Below are 19005 nucleotides of genomic sequence, written 5' to 3'. Positions count from 1 at the left end.
TGCTTGCTAATGGACATGGTACTCCTATCAAAGGTCTAAAATCATTAAGAGTTTCCAAGACCTCCCTGGCCAGTGTGGCTCAGCTGGTTGGAGTGACATCCCATGCACTGAAGGGTCGTGGGCTCGATTCTTGGTCAGGGCACATACCCAGGTGGCGGGTACAATCCCCAATCTGGGCATGCATGGGAGGCAACCGATCCATGTTTCTCACATCGGTGTTTCTCTCGCTCTCTGTCCCCCTCCCCCTTCCTCTCTCTTTCTGAAATCAATAAAAACATATCCTCAGGTGAAGATTTTTTTTTAAAAAAAAAGAGCGCTAGTCCGTTTGGCTCAGTGGTTGGAGCATTGGCCTGTGGACTGAAGGGTCCCTGGTTTGACTCCAGCCAGGGGCATGTACCTTAGTTGCGGGCTCAGCCCCGTTCAGGGTGAGTGCAGGAGGCAACCAATTGGTCTCTCTCACATCGATGTTCCTTTCTCTCTCTCCCCCCCTTTCACTCTCTCTGAAAAGCAATGGAAAAAGAATCCTCGGGTGAGGATTTAAAAAAAAGAGTAAGACTGTTGTAGACTGGGTGATACGCACAGACTGAGTCATCTGTGGACTCACACAGTGTTTGGGAACTACCAAATTGTATCGCTGAGCCCACCAGGGTTCCATAGCTACTTGGTAAGAGATATCTTTCCACCACAGGGCTAAATCAAATGAATTTACCTAGTGAAGGAAAACTGAGTGGGGTCTCAAGGAACTTGAGGGAGTGGTGAGACCACAACTGAGCTGAAGTACTCCCCAAAAGGAGATGGAGTCAGTCAGTGGCTGGGGACGGGGCTGTGGGTAGAAGTGGTTGGGATTCCAGAAGATCCAGAGAATGGGTTTCCTTTAGATGCTCGAGAGGTTCCAGGATTTCGGATTTGCTTAGCTCCCACAGGGAGATTGCCTCTGCAGAAGCTTCGGTGACAAAGGAAGAAAAAGTCGACATTCCCAACCTTTCGTTGGTGGGCGGGACTCTAGGGGCGGGTCTGGCGAACCGAAGGCGGCAGAGGCCCAACGTCTCCAGGCTCCCGCAGTTTCGCCACGCCCCTCACGCTCAAGCGTGGGGCGGACGCGCTGCGAGCCTCCGTCCCCAGCCATTGGCTCCTGCACCTTGTAGCCCCGCCCCTCACGCTCCGCCTCCCCTCCCCCATCCAAACGAACTGTCCCTCAGAGCCCGCGCTGTCGAGTCAGGTAAGGTGGGACCGGGAGAGGAGGCAGTCACCTTCTCGTGAGCAGATCGCCTGAGTTTTCAGGCGCCTTCCTTTTGGGAACCCAGGAGTTCATCCCCTTTCTGCTCCCCAACCTCTAGTTCCAGCTTTGGGAGCAGAACCTGCGGGAGAGGTATTGGGAAGTAGGGGCTTACCGGATAAACCGGATAAACGGGTGGGAGTGGAATGAAGATCGCGGCGTGTACCCTCCTGCTCTAGATTTCTCTTTCCTCAGGCCACTTGTTGAAGGTCTTTTGGCACCTAACGGCAGAATTGTTTGAATTGGGAATATCTCAGTTTGCTAGGGGGTACTGATTACAGTGGAAGACTGGTTTCTATCATGGGCACTTCTCTACGTAGCTCTGGGGGTCCTTATTGTCTAAAGCCCGGTTTCGGGGTACCCTTGTGTATGAGGGGTTATCTCCTGGACGGCTGTGAGAAATCTCTGGCCTTATTAGACAAACCAGAGCCCCATCCCTAGGTAGGATACCTTACACACGTCTTCACTTCTATTCCTCATGAGGGTGGTATGACATACAGGTATTATCATCCTCAGTTTTCATCAGGAGACCTGGAAGAAAAAGGGATTCACACAATGACTGATGGGTAGAGCCACTGACCCTTTTATTTTGGAAATTTTCAAACACATACAAAAGAATAGCAATGAATTTCTTTGTACTCATCACCAATGTGGTTTCATCTCTCCTCACCCAGTGCATGCCTCCCCAAGATTTTGAAGCAAATCCCAAATTTATCATTTCATCTGTAGATATGTCATCAGTACCTATCTCTAAAATATAAGAACCCTTTAAAAAACTGACAAAACTTATCACACCTAAAATAAATAACAGTAATCCTAATATCAAATATTTAGTCAGTATTCAGATTTTCCTCTGTCTCATTTTTTTCTGGTAGCTTTATCTTTTTTAACAGCTTTATTGAGATATAATTTACATACCATACAATTCACCCATTTATTTAATTTTTAAACATATGTCTTTATTGATTTCAGAGAGAGGAACAGAGAGGGAGAGATAGAAACATCAATAATAAGAGTCATTGATCCTGCAAGCCCCGCACTGGGGATCGAGCCCAGAACCCGGGCATGTGCCATGACCAGGAATCAAACTGCGTTCTCCTGGATCCTAGGTCAATGCTCAACTTCAGAGCCACACCAGCCGGGTTCCATGTACATTTATTTTAGACCCCTCTTGTCAATTTTTACAAAAATCCTGCTGTGATTTCAATAGGAATTGCATTGAATCTATAAGTCAAATAGGAGAGAATTGACTTTGTTATACTTGGAGAGTTTCAACTCATGAGCATGTTATATCCCTTCATTTATTTAGGGCTTCTTTATTTTCTCTTAATAATGTGTTTGTGTGTGTGTGTGTGTGTGTGTGTGTGTAAAGGTCTTGCTCAGCTTTTGTTAAAATTATTCCTAGGCATTATATGCCTTTTGGTATTATTATAGAAGGTATTACTTCTAAATTATTACTTTCTAGAGGCAGGCATATTCTTGGTATCTTTTCCAGGATGGTGGGGACTCCATGTTCCTATCCACACAAGTATAAAAGGGTTGGGGAAGCCTTGGGTTTTTGTAAGATTGGTCTTTTCTTTCCTTAGCTCATACAACTAAAATCTAAAGTTCTTTATATCCTTAAGGTCAAGAAAGAAGGAGGCCCCATCCCTGCAGAAGCAGGAACTAGAGTCTACTCAGGATGATGACTATTAGTGAAAACAAGGAGTCCCAAGGTGATAATTCCCAGATGTCTAGATCTTCAGATTTCCAACCTGTGATATCTAGGTCTTCAGATTCCAAGGTCGTGATTGCTAGATCTCCCAATTTCAAATCCATGATTGCTAGATCTTCAGATTCCAAGTTGGTGATTGCTAGATCTTCAGATTCCAAATTCGTGATTACTAGCTCTTCAGATTTCAAGTCCACGATTGCTATATCTTCAGATTCCAAGTCCGCGATTGCTGGATCTTCAGATTCCAAGACCGCGATTGCCGGATCTTCAAATTCCAAGTCCATGATTGCTGCATCTTCAGATTCCAAGTCTGTGATTACTACTACCTCAGTTTCCCGACTAGAAAACTCCGAGTTGTTGCTTACTGAGGCATTGCATGGGGAGGGACAGAATTTTGACTGGCTTGAAGATAATTACAAAGGCAGAGACAAAAATGAGCAAAAGGATGGAGGCCTCATTGACCGACCATCCTGGGCCAATAAAATGGAGTATCTCCTGGCCCAAGTGGGCTACTCCATTGGGCTGAGCACCATCTGGCGCTTTCCTTATCTGTGTTTTCACAACGGAGGCGGTAAGCCTGGGGACCAGGAATCTCGAATCCATGAAGGGAGGAGGAACCAGAGGCTAGTCCTGGCTACTCTGGGGCCTCTGAGATACGTAGGGCTGAGGATTTTTAAATCCTGAATGGGGCAGGAGCCAAGTATGTGAACACCTAGGACCTTGGCAGGGTGGGAGCAGGACATCGAAATACTTGGGTTCATAAGGATGGTAGGGCTGGAGGTATGGGTCAGGACTGGGAGTAGAAACTAAGTATCTGGGTCTTCTAGGAACTGGGGACTGAGGGACTGGACACCTGGGACTGTGAGGGATGTAGAAATAGTTGAAGCCTGATGCCCTTGACCCTGAGAGAGGTCACTGGTAGGGAACGTGTTTTCCTGGACTCCCGAGAAAGTCCAGGAACTAAAAAGCCAGATGGCCCTCAGAGCCCCTCCTGAATCCCTTGCACAGGGAGTTTTGTCATCATCTACGTCCTTATGCTGTTCTTGGTCGGGTTTCCTCTCCTTGTGCTGGAGATGGCAGTTGGTCAGAGGATTCGTCAGAGCAGCATTGGTGTGTGGAAGAACATCAGCCCCTGGATTGGTGGTGTGGGGTATACCAGCCTCCTGGTGAGGAGCCTGCTGCCCAGGCCTACCCTTTACACCATCCCCTATCCCAACCCTTGTCCTGGAATGAGTTCCCTGATTTCACTTCCTTTGGTCAAATCCCTTCAGTTCCCCAATCCCCTGTCAAATCCCCTCCCTTCTGCTGGCCTACCTTTCTTCCCCTGCCTCCAGAATTCTTCATGGTCCCTAGGTATGCTTCATCGTGGGCTTGTACTATAGTGTGCTCATGGCTTGGAGTCTCTACTATTTGGCTCAGTCTTTCCAGTCTCCACTGCCTTGGGAATTATGTCCCTTACTGAGGAACTCCAGTAATTTTGGTGAGAAGAGAGGGAAGAAAAGGGCAAGTGGGAGGGCTGAGAAAAGAACAGGGGAATGAAGAAAGAAGAGGATTGTTGAGAGAATAGAGATGAGCAGGCGGGTGATGAAATGGGACTGGGGGGAGGGGTAAAGGGGAAGAAGGGGAAGTACCTGGGCTTGCAGTTTCCTCCATGGCCAGTTCACCTCAGATCCTGAATGTACACGGACAACGTCCACCGTATACTTCTGGTACCGGCATGTACTGAAGGTCACAGATGAAATTGAGATAGGTGGGCTACCAGTCATGCACCTCAGTGTCTCTCTCTTTGTGACCTGGTTAATTATTTGCATCTCCATGATCAAAGGGCCGAAGTCCACTGGAAAGGTGAGCTACCTCTAACTTACTAATCTGATGGACTCCCTTCTACCTGAGACCCCTAACATTCTCCCAACCCGATGCCTGTAGGTCTCCACTTCTCACTCCTCCTAATAGGACCTCTGATTCCCAATAGCTTTGATCCTCCTCTCCTAGCTTTTGCCTTTGCTGAGCTCTTTTTCTCAACCACACTTCCTACCCAGATGCTGTATGTCTCAGTATTCCTTCCCTACATCATCTTTTTCTGTGTCCTTGCCCGGAGTCTCATGCTGAAAGGAGCAGGATTTGGTCTCCAGAGTTTGTTGGTTGCTAAGGTGAGGTGCCCCCCACCCTTTAATCCTCTTACCCCAATGGTTGTCAGTCTGGTAGAGGCCCTCCGAGCTCCCCCCCACTCCCTTCTGCTCATCCATCTCCATCACCGTGTGCCTCTCTCCCCGTTAGATACCAATTTGCACGGCACTTCTTCTCCCCAGGTGCCAGCCCTGTACTCTATGGAAGTGTGGCGCCGGACAGGGAACCATCTCTTCTTGTCCATGGGCTCCGGCTTTGGCAGCTTCACTGCAATCAGCTCATACGTCCCTCGGTCCAACAACTGCATCATGGATGCCTTTGCTGTGGCTCTTCTCAACATGGTTATCTCAGTGACTGCCACGGTGTTTGTATTTTCCATAATGGGCAACCTGGCCACACTGAACAATGAAAAATGTTACTTGATGTGAGCCCAGTCTTTCATATGGAGAGCATCACAAAGACCCAAGTCTTAGAAATAGCTCATAGAACTCCAGCCTAGGCCCCCATTCCTCAGGGATGTTGGCTCAGTCAATGTGGGTCTCTCAAATTGGAGCCTCCTAAACCTTAGAAACACTTGAATCTCTCTCTCTAAGAGCTGCCTTTCTAAACTAAGAAAACCCCAAACTTGGACATTTTCAAAGATGTGTTTGCCCCATTCTTAACTGGAGACTGGCATGAAAAAATTAGGGGGTAACTTCAGCTGAACCAGTAGACCTAAAAAAGGGCACACAGCACCAGAGCCCCCAGATTCATTTCAAAAATACTTATCAGACATTTATTTATAAAACATCTATCTACCAACTCCTTTTGAGTTCTGGAAACATAGCCGATGATGAATCAGACCACCATCCCTGCCCTCAGAAAAATCAGTCTTTTGAAGAAGCAGATACTAAACAGATCATCAGGACTTAGATGATAACTGATAGTAGGATGGTGGGGACACACAGAAGAGGGAGCTTCTAACTTCCTGGGGCAGTCAGAGAAGGCTTCCTAGTGGAGGCAGTTCTGGCTGAGTCTGTCTCACTAGTATTCTTTCAAATATTTTCCATTCATAAACCTATACGTAAAATTTTTTAAAAATTGGATCATATTATACTACCTTCTGCAACTAGTTGATTTGACCTTATGAAAATAGACCTTGAACAGCTTTCCATGGCAGTAAATAGAGTTCAGTGAGCTGAGTAAGGATTTGTAGGAATTTACCACATGGAAAACGGGGGTGGGGGCAGAACTGGGATAAGCAGAGTTAGGGTAGTTCTGGGCAGAGAGAATATCATACCAAAGGCACTGAGACAAGAGAGTGTGGCAAGTTGAAGGTTTAATAGTTGCTGTGACTGAAGTGTCAAAGATGAGGACACGCGAGTGAAGAGGTTGGAGAGGCCAGAAGGTCAAGAAAGCTGAGGAGCTCCCATGGGACCCTGAGATTGTTTAGGAGGTGGTAAGGCTCCTAAAACCCTCAATCATACTACAGGAAAGACCCCTCCAGGGATCCACTTCAGTCAGAAATCCTCTAGCCTCACACAGACACCTTTGGGATTGTGGGAGTAGATCTCAGGCCTTGCACACCGGGATCCCTGAGACCTCAGTGTCAGCATAGGCTTTACTCTGCACCAGATCAGAAGCGAAGCTAGTGATCTCCTTTCTCATCTAGGATATAAGAGAGGAGAAGTTATTTTAAAGGCCCAAATGGTTTTATATGATTCCATCCCTGCCCCCAGGAATGCTGAGAAAGTGATGAATCTGGTCACTGCCGGGGTGCTGCCTCCTGAGCTCCGGCTCCCAGAGAGTCTGTATCAGCATATGAGCTACAGCTACCCCACATGGTTTGGCAACCTCCCTGAACAAGCCAAAAGCATGGCCCAACCCTATTTGTCCAATTGTGACATATCTGAGAAATTGAAGGAGGTAGGTAAGGGTTGGGGACGTGTCCCTGGAGTTCCCCCTCATACCCATCCCCCAGTGCACTAGAAGCTCCAGCTCTCCTTAGCTGTCTGTAGAATCCAGGGAAGCAATTTTCAGCAGCATCCTGGACAACCAAGATAAGGTTTAAGGCCTCCTTTTGTGATAGGGCAATTATAGGCTCTGTAGCACCAAGCACTAGAGTTTATATAAGCCTGTTCAGCTCAACCCAAAAGAGCCACTAGACCAGCAGCTGTCATAGGAGGAAGCCCTCATGCCTCAAGGCCAGAAGAGTATAATGTCCACTAACAGTGCTACTGATATTTTCCTGGGGGATGGGACAGGAGCTGAGTTAGTACTTTACAGGCTGAGCTCTGACCCCTTCCCACTCCTCCCTCCACTTACAGGTTATGGAGGGGCCAGGTGTAGCCATTGTGGCATTTACTGACATCATCTCTGTGTTTTCTGGATCCACCTTCTGGTCTATCATGATCTTCGTGTTCCTGGTGACCATGGGGCTGAGCACTATGCTAGGGATCCTGCAGGGCCTCATCACCCCTCTCCAGGACACCTTCTTGCCCCTTAGGAGACATACAAAGCTGCTCACAGGTACTCTGACCTATGACCCCACTCTCACCTATTGCCATTGTTTAGCTTAACAACCTTGCTTGAATTCTGACCTTGATCCGAGCCTGATTTTTCCCTACAGTGGGTGTCTGTGTGCTTATGTTCCTGGGCAGCCTCAACTTCGTGCGGCCCTCGGGCAGCTACTATGTGAACCTGATGGATGATTACTGGGCATCTTTGCCTCTCTTCTTCATTCTCATCTCAGAGAACATGGCCATGGCCTGGATCTATGGGGCCCGGAGGTGATGTCCCAAGCCCAGGATCTCCTTCCATGCACCCACACAGCCAGGGTCTCTAGGGAGCGTGGGCCCCTCCTGCTCTCACTGGCAGGTCTCTGATCCCAGGGCTATGGACAGCACCCAGGAGGGTAGGAAGGAGAAAGGTATGGGCTGGTTTCCGGAGAATATAGATGAAAAATGGCAAAGCGGTGAACAGTCTATAGCAAGTCTTAGGGACTTCCGAGCCCTACTTATAACCAGGATAGTCTGGGCATCCGAAACATGCAACCCCATGCTTTTCAAAGTGTGCTCTATGGACCAGCGGCACTGGCCTCACCTCGGAGCTCATTAGAAATGCAGAGCCTCGGGTTCCACCCCAGACCTATGCACACTAACATTTGAGAAGCACTGTATCATCCAAGGGTAGTGGTGTTTCCAGGTGATAGCGGTTCTCTACATCAGTTGGCTCATTCACATACTCACTCGCACTCAAGTATTTCTTAGGGCCTCCCACATGCCAAGAAGTCCTTGTGGTGAGTACCGCAGATGCTAGGATAAGTTATAGTTAGTCAAGACATAGAAGCAGATCCATGGGCAGGGTGGTAAGTAAGCCTATGATCGAGGCAGCCAAAGGTGCTATAAAAACAGGTGGTTAGCTAAAGAGAGCTGAAGAGTCGGGCAAGGAGGGGATGCCTGGACAGAATCTAGACAGATGGAGGGGAGTTTATCAAGGGAGAGAGAGAAGGGCATTCTAGGCGGAAGGAACCAGACTTGCATATGTAATGGGCTTAAGAAAGTGTACGAAGGACAGCTGACTATATGGTCTTGAAGAAACTACGTTTAGGAACTTGGCTTTTGTCCTAAAGGTAAAGGGGGATAGAAATGGTATTTTTAAAAACCTGGGGCTGGGACAGAAGTTAGCCCAAAAAGGGATGCATTAGAGGTAAGAAGACTGGTTTGGAGATGAGCAGAAAGGTCTAAGAAATGTTAAGGGCTCTCACCAAGGCTAGGTTTGGACTGACACCAAAGGCTGGGTAATACTTGAATGGCCCTTCCAAAGCCTTATGACCCTTCCTCCCAGGTTCCTTGCAGACTTGACAATCATATTGGGCCGCCCTATCTCCCCCATCTATCGTTGGCTGTGGTGTTTTGTGTCTCCACTTGTGCTGCTGGTCCTGTTTGTAAGCACCCTGACTCATCTGTATCTGAAGCCCATCACTTACATGGCCTGGAACTCAAGCATTGTGAGCCTCCCTCCACAGACCCCAGACTCCCTTAGGGAGTGGGGAAAGACTTTTCAATCCACTCTTGCCTCTGGGACCCAGCCCTCTTATTCCCTGGGGACTCAGTTATCTAGTCTCTTGCCTTGGTTCACCTCCTACCCCCAGCTTTGCATCTCACTTCAGAGAACCTGGGCATTCTAAACCCTCCTCCCTTTTCTCCACAGTCAAATGAGACAACCCATAATTATCCATCATGGGCTAAAGTCCTGCTCGTATTGCTCATTGTCGTCACCATCTTGCCCATCCCTGCCTACTTCTTGTACACCCTCTTGAAGATGATTTTACCAGTCTCCAGGATGAAGCGCAGGGGTACAGTGTTCATTAGACATGAAGATAAAGGGGATAAATCACAGCCCCGCCCACGCCTTCATGTGGGGCTAAACCAAAAGAAGATGAATAAAAGTAGATAACCAGAGAAACAAATCTGCCATGTGAGTAATTTCTCTTGTAAACAAAGACTTGGCTTATTCGGCATAAGATCACTGGCTTTTCAAAGTGAGACTCCCTGGCTGGCAAGTTGACATTAAAAGAGGTAAATGTAGCACCTGCTAATATAATTGAACCTAAAGCCTTTTGTTTTTCTGGATTGGGAAGGTTTTTCTGGCTGATGGAGATCAATATAGTCATTCTGCACATCTCCCACACTTTCCCTCCCCAGACTGGTGTTCTTCGACTTCCAGAATCTGGCTGATGGTGACTGCTGACACTGCTTCTCCTAGGCTACCTTCCTCTTGAAGTTGGTTTATGTAAGGTCTGGTCCCTATGAAACAAGGGCAAAAATGGTGGTGGTAAAGTCAGTTGAGTGAAAATTTATTTTCGTCATTAAAAAAAAGTCTCCAAATCCCACTCTTGCCTTCCCTTGACTCTGTTAAACTCAAATGCTAGAATTCCAGATCTCAGCCTGGTGCTTCCTGTAAGTAAACTGGACCAGAGTGGGACAATTTACTTAGAAAATGGTGGGTTCACTGATTATGGCAAAGTGGTTAAATATCTGCTAGCTGGTGACCTCCTCACATATCTCTTAAATACTTGGAATAGTTGATTACTTTACCAAGTCTACCAATGGACTTAAAACTTCACACAACTGCCCTGGCCAGCGTGGCTCAGTGGTTAGAGCATCCACCCCCACACTGAAAGATTGAAGGTTCCAGTACTTCAGTTGTGGGTTCACTCCCTGCCCCGTCAGGGCGGGTTCAGGAGGCAACGAATGGATGTATTCTCTCACATTAGACTCACATTGACGTCTCTTTCCCTCCTTCCCTCCCTCCCTCCCTCCCTCCCTCCCTCCCTCCCTCCCTCCCTCCCTCCCTCCCTCCCTCTCTCTCTCCCCCCTCCCTCCCTCCCTTCTACTCTCTCTAAAAAGCAACAGAAAAAATATCCTCAGGTGAGTATTAACAAAAAACCCCAAAACACAACTTTACACAACATCCTATATTTTTACTTAGGTGGTCTAGGAGCCTGAAGGAAGGGTATTTGGCAAGAAATGGTGGGGAGAGGAGAGGTTGACTGCACAAATTGAAGACTCAAGGGGGACTTCAGTTGGAGCAATGTGACAATAAAATAAGACAGACAAAACACACCATATTCTAAGACATCTAAAATATAAAATAAAATATATCTTAACAGTCCTCTTTAAATGCCTAGGTGAGCTTAAAAGAAATTAAGGGAAATCTTTAAGAGGCCAAAAATTAAGCCTAAGCTTGAATTCAGATAGATAAGCAAATGTTAAAGCTAACAACTACTTTGAGGCAATTGTCACTCTCTGTTAATTCAGAGAGTTTGGTTTTAAAGGCAGGTGAAGACAGAGTCTTGGGTCCATGAAAGAAAAGGAAACCTTCATACATAGAAAGTTGAAAGACTATGTCCTCTGGAACGGAGTTAGATAGGTCCTGTCTCTGATAGGAGGGAAGTACTGTCTTTTTTGAGAATCTGTAACCCCAAACCATCTCTCATGTGGGATTTCGGTTCAAATTTACATGAGCTGTGTAGTCTGAAAAATCCAAACTGAGATTAATATAAAATGTTCTTGGCCCCAGAATCTATCAAAAGTAAATATAAATAATCTATGGGGGAAACCGATCCTCTATCAGGCCTCATAGAATTCCCAGATAAACTTTCAATGAACACGAGATCACAAAAAGAAGTCACAAAACACACAAGGAAACAAGGCACCCTAAGAGAGGGTTAGCAGAACCAACAAGTAACAGAATCAGACCTATAAAGACCTAATGTACCAGAATTATCAGGTACACAATATAAAATAAATGTGCTTAATATAAAGTCAAAAAGAGGTAGTTGAGTTTAAGAGCAAGGAAGAAGAGCTTCTCAGATTGATCAGAGTATTTGAAAAAGAACCAAAAAGAACTTTCAGAAATGAAAAAAATCATTACTATTAAAAGCATCAATGGATGGGTTAAACAGCCAATTAGAAAACTAGGAAAGGAAACAAATCTAAAGAAATTACCAATAATGTAGCCCAGAGGAACCATGGTATAGAAAATATGAGATTGAGAGACATGGAGGACAGTGGGAGAAAGTCCAACATACATCTAATAGGAGCTCCAGAAAGAGATCATTGGACGAATAGAGGTGAGGCACTATACAAAGAGAAAAAAGGCGAACATTTTCCAAAATATAGAGAAATAATAACAATGATTAATTTGTAAGGTTGAAAAACTGACAAAGAGTCAGCTGTAATTGAAAAATTTAAAAAATGATTTGAAAATTTAAAAATAAAAAAAATTAAAATAAGAAACTGACAGAGAACTAAAATACTGGACAACAATAACACATAAGCTAGAAACAGAGCATTCACCTCAACAAGATAATGTTAAACTTTAGACTTTGATAAGGATGCATGTTAAAATTTTAAAATAACTACTAAAAAATTACCAATTATAGAAACAATCTATAATTTCTGTATTAAAGTAAATAATGATAGCTTCTCTAACAGGTCAAATACAAAATCTCACTGATGCCATATAATCACATTTTATTTCCTGCTTACATCAGAATATAGAAGAGCATAGCCTGGGATGGGGGAGGTGCTCTACTTCCCTACTTCCCTCAGTCATTAGGGACTTCTTTCATCTTGGGGCTCTTCTCTAGATTCTGCAGTTCTTGCCAGTGAGCCAGTGGATGGGAAAAAATGAGTTTTATGGACCAGGTCTGAAAGTGGAGCACATCACTTCTGTTCCCATTCCATTGGCCAGAACGAGAAGGCTGGCAGGACAGAGGAGTGAAGTTATTAGAAAGCACTCATAGTCTCTGCCACATTCACAAACTGCCAGAGGAAAAAAAATCAAAGAAAAATCCACCCAAAAGAATGCAAAATGAAATGTAGAAAAAGTGGGACAAGCAGAAGATAAAATATTAGAAATCCACATATACTAGTAATCACAACTATTTACAAATGAGCTATTACTAGTTAAAAGACAAATATTGAAGGCTGAATGTTTTCAAACCCAGCTGTCTGCTATTTGTAAGACTCACCTGTATAACACAAGGACACAGGAAGATTTAAAGTAAAAGGAAGGAGGAAGTTAAACCAGGTATATACCAAACAAAAGACAAAATACACATTACAGCAATAAAATATTATTTGAGATAAATAGGTTAAGAAGTATTTATGAGGAAGATACAAAAATTACAAATTGCATTGACCTAATAATATAGCTTCAGAAATATAAACCACACAGGACTATGAGGAGAAATGGACAAATCCAACATTTTGGTGGAAAACTAAGGCATCTTTATCAGGAAACCACAGGTAAGTGGGAAAACAGTAAATACATAGATTCAAACACAATTAACAAGCTTGACATAATGGACAGTATGCTGAATCCTGTATTTAAGACTGAGAGAATACACATCTTCTCAAGCACACGGAATATGAATTTGTTCGCAAGGAAAGAGGAGAAACAAGATGGAGGCGCAGGTAACAGCTGCCCCCGCCGCCTCCCGCAACCACATCAAAATCACAGCTAAAACCCAGAACCACCATCACTCGGAGCCTCCTGAAATCTGGCTGAACAGAAGCCCTACAACCAGGGAGCTGAAGGAGCACCGAGAAGGTAGGAGGGGCGGAGAGGCGGGCGGGTGGGGGCTGGATCCCGGAGACCTGGCGGCGGGCCCACACCAGGTGCCGCGGGTAAACCCGAGAGGGAATCTCGGCGGAGGAGTTTCCCGGAGGAGCGAGGGGTCCCAGCCCCACAGCAGGCCCCCAGCCCAGGGCTCCAGGCCGGGAAGAGACTTCCCCACAACTCCGGGCTGTGAAACCAGCGGGGACTGTCCCTGAGGAGCGCGGAGGCCGCGGGAGCCCCAGCAGCTCCTCTCAAGGGCCCGGCGCGCACTCACTCGGACGCTCCCTCTGAGCCCAGCGCCAGGCAGCAGCCGGAAAGGACCCGGGACACTCGGGGAGGAGCTAACCTGCCTGGAATCCGGGTGAGAGGCGGAGGGGCGGCTTCCTCCCAGGCAGAAGGGCTGGCGGAGGCCATGGCTCCTGTGGGGAGTCCTCCCCGCACACAGCTGGCAGGCGCCATGTTTGAATCGCCAGCACCTGACTAGAACCTTTGGCCCCGCCCCCTGATTCCCGGAGGCCCCGCCCCTCCCACCTGCATCTCATCCAGGCCATTTCCAGGGGCTTTTCTGTGCACGTGGCCTCTCGAGCCTCATGCTTAGGACTTTCCCCAAATCTCTCAAACAAGCAGCAGCGGCCCCCATAGGGCTTGATAAGAGCCACAGGCCTGGCAGTAGCGGCAGCTCCATTGGCTCATAGCTTGGCCTCTCCTGGGCACCTCCAAGCCCAGCACAAGTAGCAGCCAACTAGTTTGCTGTGTAGCTCATGCTGGGTGGCCCTGGGCAAGGCACTGGCACAGGCTGGCTTTGCACCTCCAGGAAGGCCCCAAGAGACAACCCTACCACATCCATGAGTGACACACTCAAGGGGCGCACTTGGTGAACACCAAAGCCCCACTGAAGTAAATCCTGCTCCATAGGGGTGTCTCCAGCACAGCAGCTCTTTGGTTGTAGCTGCAGCTGGTCCTCACAGCTGATTGGCCGGGGCATCAATTCCTCCCAGTGACACCAACAGCAACCAAGGCTCAACTATAACAGGACAGTGCACACAGCCCACACAGGGGAGCACCTAGAAGGCCCAGCTCAGGTGACTGAGGAGGCTGAGTCACTGGGCCCTACGGGACACCTACTACACAAAGCCACTCTACAAATTCCAGGAGACACAGCAGCTCTACCTAATACATAGAAACAAACACCTGGAAGCAGCCAAAATGTGGAGGCAAAGAAACATGTCACAAAGGAAAGAACAGAAGAAGTCTCTAGAAGAGGAACTAAATGAAATAGATCCAAGCAAGCTAACAGATACAGAGTTCAGAATTTTGTTTATAAGGATGTTTAAGCAGACTATTAGGGAAATAACTGAGAAAATCAATAACATAATAAAGTACCGATTTGAAATGAAGGCTACACGAACTGAAGTGAAGAATAATTTACAGGGAATCAACAGTAGAGTGGAGGACGCTGAGAATCAAATCAGCAATTTGGAACATGAGGAAACAAAAAACACCCAACCAGAAGAGCAAAAAGAAAAAAGAATCCAGAAATATGAAGATAGTATAAGGAGCCTCTGGGACAACTTCAAGAGGCCCAACATTCGTATTTTTGGGATGCCAGGAGGGGAAGAAAGACACCAAGAAATTGAAAACCTATTTGAAAAAATAATTACAGAAAACTTCCCCTACCTGGGGAAAGAAATAGACTTACAAGTCCTGGAAGCACAGAGGGTCCCAAACAAGAGGAATCCAAAGAGGCCCACACCAAAACACATCATAATTAAAATGCCAAAGGTTAAAGACAAAGAGAGAATCTTAAAAGCAGCAAGAGAAAAGCAGCTAGTTACCTACAAGGGAGCACCCATATGACTGTCAGCTGATTTCTCAACAGAAACATTGCAGGCCAGAAGGGAGTGGCAAGAAATATTCAAAGTGATGAAAAACATGGAACTACAACCAATATTGCTCTACCCAGCAAAGCTATCGTTTAGAATTGAAAGTGAGATAAAGAGCTTCACAGATAAGAAAAAGCTAAAGGAGTTCATCACCACCAGACAAGCACTACAGGAAAAGTTGAAGGGTCTTCTTTAAGAAGAAGCTAATGAACAAAAGAATCTGACGAACTAAATAGATCCAGAGACATTGACACATGCAACAGACGATCATATATCAGAGGGAAGGGGGATGGAGGGTGGGAAGAGATTAATCAAAGAAGTAATATGCATATATGCATAACCCATGGACACAGTCAATAATGGGGTGAAGGCCTGGGGAGGGGGTCCATTGGGGGGAAAAACGGGACACCTGTAATACTCTCAACAATAAAGATAAATTTTTTTAAAAAAATTGTTCACACAGTAATCCATAGCACAGCCCTGGCTGGTGTGGCTCAGTTGGTTGAGAGTTGTGTGGGGCACTGAAGGGCTGTTGGTTCCATTCCTGGTGGGGGGCACACGAGAGGCAGCCAACAGATGCTGCATTTTTACATCACTGTTTCTCTCTTCTCCCTTTCTCTCTCTCTCTAAAAGTCAACAAACTATTAGTTAAAGAAAAAATTCGTAGCACAAGCTTCAACAAATTTCAGATAATTATTATACAGACCATGTTCTATAACCACAGTGTAATTACATCAGGTATGAACAATGAAAATATAACAAAAGAAAAGGCCATACCATTGGACATTTAAAAATCACACTTTAAGAAAATCATGGGTCAAGGACTACTTCATAATGCAAATTAGAAGCTACATAGAAGTAGGCATAAAACATATCAAATTGCTGGGAGGGAGCTCTATCAATAAATGAATTTTTAATTATATTTCAAAAGAAGGCTGAAAGTTGATGAGCTAAATGTCCAATTTAAGGAGCTAGAAAAAGAACTGAACAAGCCCAAGATAAATGAAAGGAAGAAGAAATAAGTGGAAGAAATGAACGATGTAGAAAATAAGACCAGCGCAGTCAAAAGCTGAATAAATTAAATAAATAAATGGGGTTTTTTTTACAAATGCAGCTGAGATTCCAAAAAGTTAATAAGAGAAGTCAATGAACAACTTTCAGCCTTGAAACAACCGAATGAACCAAGTGTTACAGGACGGGGAGGGGCTAAGCCCTTAGCTGGAGGGCGGGGGTCTCAGGCTGCCTGGGAGCCCCGGGGGGTTGCCCTGGGGGGCCGCAAGGTGGCGGTGGGGTTCGCAGCCGGGGTGGCTGCTCAGAGGACAACCGCTGTGCGAGGCGCCGCTGTCCCCGTCCCCTCGTGGACACCTGCTGGGAAGAGCTTGGCGCGGCCGCGGAAAGCGCCCAGTGTCGGGGAGTTAGAGCGGCGGCCCTGAGGGGGCGCTGCCTGTGGACCCCGCGGGCTCTCACCTGCGCCCCGTGCCTCCCGCTCGTGGCTGCCAGCGCTCAGCGCGTTAGGCCTTCCCAGCCCGCTCTTCGTAAAGAAGATTTGGGGATTCGTACCCCAAATCCAGTCGTTAATTCCGTCTGTTTTCTCTCTTGCGTCTCAAGTTTCCTGTTGTCCAGAAGTCTAAGGTTCTTTTTTATTTTTAAGATTTTAAAACAATTTTTAGAGGGAGATTTTTAGAGAGAGAGGAATGCAGAGGGGGAGAGAGCGGGGAACGGCCCACAGCGGGGATCGAGCCCGCAACCCGGGCGCGTGCCCTGCCCCGCAGTGGAGCCAACTGCGGGCCCTGAGCCCAGACGGGTGACCGAGCAGGAGCGGGGCCAGGGGCTGGGCCGGGGGGCTGGGGGCGCCTCGGCTGTGCGCACCTTAGGTGAGCTGCCTGAATCGCCTTCCCGCTGCAGCGAGACGTGCAAACCGCCTCGGGCCGGAAGACGTGGCTGCGGCGGACCTCGGACCCCCGCGCGCACGGCGCGCCCCGCCCCCCGGCAAGTGCCCGCAGAAGCGACCGGTCTGCTCCGGACTCGCGCGCCAGTGGCGGGTAAAGGGGGGTGCAGGAGTCCTGGCCCCCACCTCCTGACCTCTCGGGGACCCAGGCGTCTGTTCCCCGGCCAGCACCCCTCCACCTCTGGACCCGGACCCCCGAGCCTCCCCTCCCGTCTCCCTTTCCACGAATTGAGGGACCCAGGCGCCCTGAGTCGGGGAGGGGCGGGGCGGCTGGTAAACGCTAGCGGGTGCGGCAGGAGTCGGGGGGCGCCTCGCAGCCCCGGCCGCCTGCCCTCTCCCGCGCTCTCCCCCCTCGCCGAGGCGGCGGATGGAGCGGCCCCGGAGACGCCGCCTTCCCAGCAGGTGACCGCAGCTGAGGCCCGAGGGGTTGGATGCTGTAGGCGCGCCCCTCGCCCACTCGCTCCCCAGGTGGATTCCTGGGACTCTCCCCTGGGGATCAAGAGTGTCTTAGCCTCCGAACAGGTTGTCGCTTCCTCGATTCTCCGAGAGCCTGGCGGAGAGTCAGCCGAGCAGGGGACGCGAAGGCCGAGCGCGCAAATCCCCGCAGCCCCGGCCGGACCCGTGACCGAGGCCTTTCCCCCGGCGGGCGCCACCTGGCGGCAGAGTGAATTGCAGGTACAGGGCCTTGAAAGGGCGACATGGGGTGGCTGCAGCTGGAGGCAGGGTGCGAGGTGGGGGCCAGACCAGACGCGGGCCGAGCCCGCAGGGGTCCTGGGGGCTCAAGTAACAGGGCTGGCCGGCCCCTCGGGAAGGTTTCAGCAGACGATCGACTTGGTCAGGTTTATATAATGACTCTGGAATATTAAGTAGCCATTAAAAATATTTTAAAAGAATATTACCTAGGAAAATAATCATGATATAACATGGATTTAATCATGATATAACATGAAGGTTTGCCCATGTTTTCTTCTAAGAGATTTATAATTTTACTCTGAAATTTAGGTCTTTCATCCATTTTGAGTTAGTTTTTTTATATAGTGTGAGGAAAGGATCCAATATCATTATTTTTCATGTGTATATCCAGTTTTTCAATACCATTTGTTGCAGAGGCTATCCTTCCCCCCACTGAATGCCCTTGGTATCCTTGTTGAAAATCAATTGACTATATATGTGAAGGTTTATTTCTGGGTTCTTTATTTCATTCTATCCTATTGTTCTATATGTGTATCTTTATTCTAGTATCACACTGCTTTGATTACTATAGCATTGTAGTAAGTTTCCAAATTGGTAAATGCGAGTCTTCAACATTGTTTTTCCATGATTATTTTAACTGTACTAGGCCTCTCAAGTTTCCATGTGAATTTTATCACCAGCTTGTATTTTTCTTCAAAAATATAACAACACAGTTTTTGCCCTGTATTTTATTTATATAATGTATAACATTAATTGATTTCCAGATGTTGAACCAACTTTGCATTCCTGTGATAAATCATGCTATATAATCCTCAAAGGACGCAGCCTCAGGCATGCACCATCATTTTAGGATGACAGTGGTTTTTAGGATGACTCTCTTTTTCTCTTCTGATCACACCCCAATTTTAAGATCCACTAAATTCCAGATGATTGCTCCATTTTTTGGGAGAATGTTCTAAAGCATAATTGTTCCACAATCTGATTGGACAGTGCTCATTCTATAACAATTATTAAATATTTAAAAATTCTTTTATGTTCGTAAGGTGAGAAAACAGTCTCAATGAGGTGAAAATATTTGCCCAAAGTCAATAACTGGTGAGATGGGCCAGGATTTAAACTCTGGCCCTCATTGTTTTAAAATATTCTTTCTCATGGAGTTTTACAGTCCGGCATCTGAGACATGTTCATTAAAATCTGCTATTTTTGGTGACCCCAAGATTCCCTCAGGAGTTAGTGGACCTGTCAGAAGAAAGCC

The 19005-nt window shown here is 47.0% G+C and overlaps 1 protein-coding gene across 9 annotated transcripts; it reads left to right on the top strand.

The window, feature by feature from the left end:
• The first annotated feature begins 1165 nt into the window (after nt 1-1165).
• Nucleotides 1166-10386, top strand: LOC107531893 (orphan sodium- and chloride-dependent neurotransmitter transporter NTT5-like). 9 transcript variants are annotated; one of them, XR_015715996.1, is made up of 10 exons: nt 1166-1219; nt 2902-3561; nt 3999-4470; nt 4660-5140; nt 5300-7022; nt 7424-7625; nt 7726-7885; nt 8943-9105; nt 9309-9676; nt 9803-10386. XR_015715996.1 is itself a non-coding variant. In XM_087826823.1 (10 exons), exons 6-10 carry the CDS (start codon nt 6804-6806, stop codon nt 9552-9554), a joined length of 990 nt encoding a protein of 329 aa, XP_087682949.1. In that variant the 5' UTR covers nt 1166-1219; nt 2902-3561; nt 3999-4470; nt 4816-4835; nt 5030-5140; nt 5300-6803; the 3' UTR covers nt 9555-10386. The 9 variants fall into 9 exon arrangements, 7 of the variants coding, with proteins under 7 accessions (XP_087682949.1, XP_087682945.1, XP_087682951.1 ...); XM_087826823.1 differs by having other exon boundaries at nt 4816-4835; nt 5030-5140; nt 9309-10386; XM_087826819.1 differs by having other exon boundaries at nt 4660-4835; nt 5030-5140; nt 9309-10386.
• Nucleotides 10387-19005: the final 8619 nt, after the last annotated feature.

This window comes from Miniopterus natalensis, chromosome 18, assembly GCF_054644295.1.
Source record: "Miniopterus natalensis isolate mMinNat1 chromosome 18, mMinNat1.hap1, whole genome shotgun sequence".
NCBI lineage: Eukaryota > Metazoa > Chordata > Mammalia > Chiroptera > Miniopteridae > Miniopterus > Miniopterus natalensis.
This window is presented reverse-complemented; position numbering and strand designations above follow the sequence as displayed.